The 6,363-nt window shown below is 48.7% G+C and overlaps 1 protein-coding gene across 1 annotated transcript in view; it reads left to right on the top strand.

The window, feature by feature from the left end:
• ATP12A (ATPase H+/K+ transporting non-gastric alpha2 subunit) overlaps positions 1-5,738 on the top strand; it is a 98,290-nt gene extending 92,552 nt beyond the window's left edge. The window contains exons 16-24 of the mRNA XM_077774699.1: positions 938-1,088; positions 1,612-1,780; positions 1,868-2,022; positions 3,758-3,881; positions 4,071-4,216; positions 4,672-4,805; positions 4,961-5,062; positions 5,503-5,594; positions 5,679-5,738. Of these exons, the coding sequence (XP_077630825.1) occupies positions 938-1,088; positions 1,612-1,780; positions 1,868-2,022; positions 3,758-3,881; positions 4,071-4,216; positions 4,672-4,805; positions 4,961-5,062; positions 5,503-5,594; positions 5,679-5,707 (1,102 nt within the window). The 3' untranslated portion in view covers positions 5,708-5,738. The remainder of the gene's footprint in view (positions 1-937; positions 1,089-1,611; positions 1,781-1,867; positions 2,023-3,757; positions 3,882-4,070; positions 4,217-4,671; positions 4,806-4,960; positions 5,063-5,502; positions 5,595-5,678) is intronic.
• Positions 5,739-6,363: the final 625 nt, after the last annotated feature.

Genomic DNA, 6,363 nt, shown 5'->3' with positions numbered 1-6,363 from the left:
TAGAAACACGGGTATTTTGAGTCAAGTGCTAGAACTCTAGTATTTAACACCGACAGAAAAACACAGACCTAAAAATGCTCAAAACACACAAATGTAAAGAAAAAGGCATACAGTGTTTCTTACATAGAGTGTATAAGCTAAGATTTGAAGGCGAAAATGTGGAGTGTTAGCCAGGGAAGCTGAGGTGAGAGAAGCCCATTCCCGGCAAAGGCAGAAGGATCTGTGAAGGCCTGAGGGCAGTGGAGGCTGTGCAGGTATGGAGGGCTGGAGCTGGGAGGTCCAGCGGGCTGCAGGGGAGAGCCAGCCAGAGGGGAGGTGACGCGCAACAGCACAGGCTGCGCCTGGCCTTGCAGACCAGGCTAGGGACTCAGGGGTCTGGTCTAAGTGCAGTGGAAAGCCTCTGATATGTTTTTAGCATGGAACGCTACAATCAGATCTGTGTAATTGATTATAGTTTCTAGAACCTTACTTTTATTGGCAGCAGATAATAGTTGTCCTCAAAGAAGACCTCAATAAATTGTTCTCCCTACAGAGCTCATTACAAAGTAGACACTATAAATCTGAAATAAACAACAAAGAATTGTTACCCTTGTGTTTCAGAAAAAGCTGAATTCTAGGACTCAAAACATGCGAACAGGAAGTTACACTGCCCCAGGAATGTTTCCACCCATTCTTACAGGCAAAAGGCTTATTCCTATTGTTGTGTGATACCAGGAAATGGCCTTAGTTTTTAGCCTCAGTTTACTGTCTTGAAATGGAGACCAAAGTGTCCCTAGAACTCATAATCCCTATCATCCTGCTAGATAGAGTATTAGGTGTCAAGGACATTGGATTCCAGGAAAAAGTCAAAGAGGCTTTGGCCCGCTGCCTGCCCAGAACAGTGTTTTAGTCTAAGATCCAACCTTCGTCCTCACTCAGTTCCTTCTGGCCCTTCTAGGGAGGCTAAAGCTGCGGTGGTGACTGGCACAGAGCTGAAGGACATGAGCCCAGAACAGCTGGACGAGCTCTTAACCAACTACTCAGAGATTGTCTTTGCGCGGACATCCCCCCAGCAGAAGCTGATCATCGTAGAGGGCTGTCAAAGGCAGGTGGGTGGACAGCAGTTCCCAAAGAACCTCCCAGGTCTGTCACTGTCCCGTGGGGAAATTCGGGGCTGAGATTTGGATCCCAGATCATTGCCTGTGGCACTTTTTAAACCTCTCAAGAAACCGTCCTCTGCCCGTCTTCATCGCCTTACATTTCTACCCTGTCAGGGGGCTGACTCTCCACCCTTCTTTGAGACCCTCTTGCATACACGGCTTTCTGACAGTGAAGTGTTTGGTGCTGTGGTAGGTGTGGCTATAGAAGGATGTAAAAGTGTAAGATATAGAACAAAAACTAAGACAAAAGATATGAAATACCCACTTTAGCCTGCCGCACACAGGGTTTTAATTATCGAACACATTGTTCTTGCTCCAGGACTTCCCGACTTTATCTTTTCCCCAAAACAGGCCCTTCATTTCACCTCCAGCCATCCTTACATCCTTCAGAGGAAGGGGAGACTGTGTGGCTCTTGCCTTAACCATGACCCCTTAGACCTGCTGACTCCTGTTTTCTCATGTGTCCCCACAGAATGCGGTTGTTGCTGTGACAGGGGATGGAGTTAATGACTCTCCGGCTCTAAAGAAGGCAGATATTGGGATTGCCATGGGGATAGCAGGTTCCGATGCAGCCAAAAATGCAGCTGACATGGTCTTGTTGGATGACAACTTTGCATCCATAGTCACAGGAGTGGAGGAAGGTGAGTGAAGTCTCCAGTGATCTTACTGAGACAGGGGGCACCTGTGGGACCAAAAGCAAATGCTACGGGAAGAACGTCTTTGCCTAGGTCGCCTGATCTTCGACAACCTAAAGAAGACTATCGCATATACCCTGACCAAGAACATTGCTGAGCTGTGCCCGTTTCTGATTTACATCATTGTGGGGCTCCCCCTGCCCATTGGCACCATTACTATCTTGTTCATCGACTTGGGCACGGACATAGTAAGTAGCACTAAAGGGAATGGGATCTGATAACTAATGTAAACTTCAGGGTCATTACCTTCGCGGGCAAGGAAATGGACTAAATCAGTGCTCCTCATTCAATACAATGGGCCTGAAGTTCTGCGTTTCTAACATTTCTTAAGTGACCGATTCTGCTGGTCCCCCAGCCACATCTCAAAGCAAAGTACTAGAGCGATCTGTCAAATGTTTGGAAGTTAAAACCGCTTCACTCCGTGTTAGAGCTTTTCTTTTCTTTTAAATGTTTTATTTATTTTTGAGAGAGAGAGAGCGAGCGAGCGAGCATGAGCAGAGGACAGAGAGAGAGGGAGACACAGGATCTGAAGCAGCCTCCAGGCTCTGAGCTGTCCGCACAGAGCCAGACGTGGTGCTTGAACCCACAAACCATGAGATCATGACCTGAGCCAAAGTCGGAGCTTAACGGACTGAGCCACCCAGGTGCCCCTAGAGCTTTTCAAGACATGATTCTTCACCCTCCCCCCCCCCCCAAATATGCCGTTCATTAGTTTTAGCTCACGTGCTTCCCTCCCCTTCAGAGAAGAAAGCAGTATCACTAAATAGCCCCCGTAACGCTGCGGGCCCAATGGCCAGTGTGGTAATCCACAACTGCCCCTTGTTAAGTAAAAGAATCTGATCTGGAAGCCCCTCACCTAAACACAGTAACAGCTAGCAGCTATTAATACTTTATCCGGCCTCATATTGACCTACAATGACATCACCTCCCTTCTTCTAGTATGCACGCATTTAAGAAAGCATCATGACAGTTGTCCACATGGCTCACACAGGCAAAGGGGGCAAGGGGAATAAGGAGTGGGCAGAATGCAGGGAGAATGGCCCTGCAAATGGCCGGATTCTACCCTCTTGTTTTAATGCGATACCCAGGCAGTCTCCACATTGCGGAGACACTAAAGCTATCATTACCTGAGTAGGGAATTGGGGTCCTCATGGTTTACAGTCAGATCATTTTCCAGGCTCTTTCATTTTGCTTCTTTTCCTCCGCTGCAGTGCTTCTTGGTCCCGGCATCACCTGGGAAATTATTAGAAATGCAGATTCCCTGGCCCCAGCCCAGGCCTTGGGAAAGTCTGGAGGTGGGGGGTGGGCCCCAGCACTCTGTCCTTAAAAGCCCTTCCAGGTGGGAGGGCCTGCGAGAGAACCAATCTGATCCAGTGGCATGCTGAAGGTAGGAAGGATCTGCCTCAGAGGGGAAGATGTTTTATAACCAGCATGCTAGCACATGTTGATAATAAAAGCAGATAGATTTTTAAAGCCAACCGTTTTTAAAAATTTTTTTTTTATTTTTGAGAGAGAGAGAGACAGAGCGAGAGCACCAAAGTGTGAGCTGGAGAGGGCAGAGAGAGAAAAGAGAGACATAGAATCTGAAGCAGGCTCCAGGCTCTGTCAGCACAGAGCCCGACGCGGGGCTTGAACTCAGGAGCCATGAGATCATGACCTGAGCCAAAGTCGGACACTTAACCAACTGAGCCACTTAGATGCCCCAAAGCCAACTGGTTTTAAATTCCCCAGAGACAGTGCACCCCCACATTGTGTGGCCCCACATTGGCCACACGCTGGATAAACCCATAACCCATAACCCCACCACAACTGCCATCCACTACCCCACCACCCACCCTGAAGCCCCCTGGCTATGCCACCACCGCTATCACTCTGTTGGTACAGCACAGGGTTGCAGGCCTCACAGACTCTCTCCGCATCTAGATTCCCTCTATTGCCCTGGCTTATGAGAAAGCTGAAAGTGACATCATGAACAGGAAGCCTCGCCACAAGAAGAAGGACAGACTGGTGAACCAGCAACTTGCCATATACTCTTACTTGCACATCGGTACGTGAGAGCACCTCTCACCGGTCCTATGCGGGACCACCCAGAGAACTCATTCCAGTCACAGGCAGAAACTGTTTGTCCTTCTGGGGTGGGGTTGGGGCGAGACGAGAAACCAAGACGAGAACGAGCACACAGGCAACTGTGAAGTCATTCTAGAACCTCTACCCTTAACGTCTTTTGTGCTCGCAGGCCTCATGCAAGCCGTGGGAGCTTTTGTTGTGTATCTCACCGTGTATGCGCAGGAGGGCTTCACACCCGGCATTCTCACCAACCTCCGGGTGGCATGGGAAAATGGCAACGTGAACGACTTAGAAGACAGCTATGGGCAGCAGTGGGTAAGGGAAGGAGGCTCTGCCTTCAACACCCTCCCGCTTCCCTCCTCCTCTCACTGCCTCGTTCGGACTGATGCAGAGCTTTCAGTCCCTGGACAGCCTTAATGAGGCAGAGAAGGAAAATTTTTCTCAGCTAGTAGGGCTGGTAGGCCCTTGCCAGGACTCCGCCACACCTCTCGAATGACATGCCTTTAGCTCACTTTCCTAACTTTGGCTTTGCAATTGGTATTGAAGAGTAACCACTCCAGCACCACCTGCAGTTGGGCCCGATCAATTAAATTAGCATCTTTCCCTACTCAACTGGTTAAAGAAAACAGAGTTTCTTTCCAAACACGAGGAGATGATCCTCTGTCAATCTTGGTAAGGTGGGGAGAAAGTAGAGCTTTACAGAACTGCATGGAAACCTCCCTGAAGTTTTCCACCTGGGGTCTCATGGTCTCCTCTTTGCCCATTGACAGACATGGTACCAGAGGAAATACTTAGAATGGACGGGCTACACAGCTTTCTTTGTCGGCATCATGGTCCAGCAGATAGCGGATCTGCTCATCAGGAAAACCAGGAGGAATTCCATCTTCCGCCAGGGTCTCTTCAGGTACTTCCCACAGCCAACCTCTTAGTTCACCTCTGAGCCTTTTACACAGGAATGAGACTGTTGTGCCTATAACACATGAGCCCTCGACTCCACAGGGGTTTGTGGCCCTGTGGCCATGTGAAATCAGAATCTGTTTGCTTTTATGTTTCTTGTAGAAATAAAGTCATCTGGCTGGGGATTGCCTCACAGATTATCATTGCTTTAATCCTCTCCTATGGGCTTGGAAGTGTCACAGCCCTGAATTTCACGATGCTCCGGTGAGTTCCCCTTCAACCGTGGGCAGGAAAGAGCCAGCCCTGTTATTTTTTTTAATGTTTATTTATTTTTGAGAGAGAAAAAAGTGAGTGGAGAGTGGCAGAGAGAGAGGAAGAAGGGAATCTGAATCGCGCTCTTGCTGACAGCAGAAAGCCCAAGGTGGGGCTCAAACTTACAAACCATGAGATCATGACCTGAGCCGAAATCGGACGCTTAACTAACCCAAGTGCCCCAGACACGGCCACGTAAACATTAGGATTCCAGGGAGTTCTTTCTCTTCCAGGTTTTCGAAAGAAATAAAACTGAATCAGTTCTATATTAGAGACTTAGACCTGCTAGTTTTCCCAGAAGAGAAAATGAACAAGAAGCCCTGCCCACGGGCAGGAGGCTGGGCCCTTTCTTTGGATGCACTCAGACTTACTTTCCTGACTTCTGCTTCCAGGCCTCAGTACTGGTTTGTGGCTGTGCCATATGCCATTCTGATTTGGGTGTATGATGAGGTGCGAAAACTTTTCATCAGACTCTACCCTGGGAGTAAGTAGTAACCTGATTTTTGAGACTCGGTTTATCTGCTTCAACAGACTCTCCATGTCTCATTAACCTTTTCTGCCTCTACAGGCTGGTGGGACAAGAACATGTATTATTAAGGCCACCTTACTTCCCAGGATTCCCGGCTGCACACTGAGGATGTTCTTCATCTTCCGGCTGCTGCCTGGGCTGCTGTCTGGGAGACCGCTGCGCTAAGGACTCATCAAAATGCAAAAGAGAAGGCAGCAAACAGTATGAAAGATTCTCACTCAGGTTTTGTACTTTCAAGCAGAAATTCAGCTGTTTCTATATGATTTGCATCTCTATATCCATCTCCTTGTTTAAGAATATGTGAATTTCAAGTGAATGGAGTAGGGAAGAATGACGTGTTTGTATGTATATAAAGTTCACTCCTGTGAAATAGTCTGAGGTACTGCAGTAGCTACTCAGATTTCCCTGCTTGACAAGATTGCTCAGACCTGGATCCCACACCCAGTGAAAGTCCAGTGACCTTCCTAGATGCCTGTGAATTCTCAAGAGCTTGTAATTTCACAGCCCCCCTGCTCTAAAGTTAACTCAGCTGAAGGACTGCACAAGGCGGAAGTAATGGCAGATGTGCAGCACAGCCGCATGGACAACCTCGGTTTTGACCCTGAGACTTCCTTCTTGACAGTCCGCCACCCGGTGCAGCTCTGCCCCCCCTNCTGACCCTCACCACCTGGCCAGTCCTCATGGTGCCCTCCCTCCCTCACCCCCTCGTTGCCTTCCACTCCTA

This window comes from Crocuta crocuta, unplaced genomic scaffold (genome assembly GCF_008692635.1).
Source record: "Crocuta crocuta isolate KB4526 unplaced genomic scaffold, BGI_CrCroc_1.0 scaffold277, whole genome shotgun sequence".
NCBI lineage: Eukaryota > Metazoa > Chordata > Mammalia > Carnivora > Hyaenidae > Crocuta > Crocuta crocuta.
This window is presented reverse-complemented; position numbering and strand designations above follow the sequence as displayed.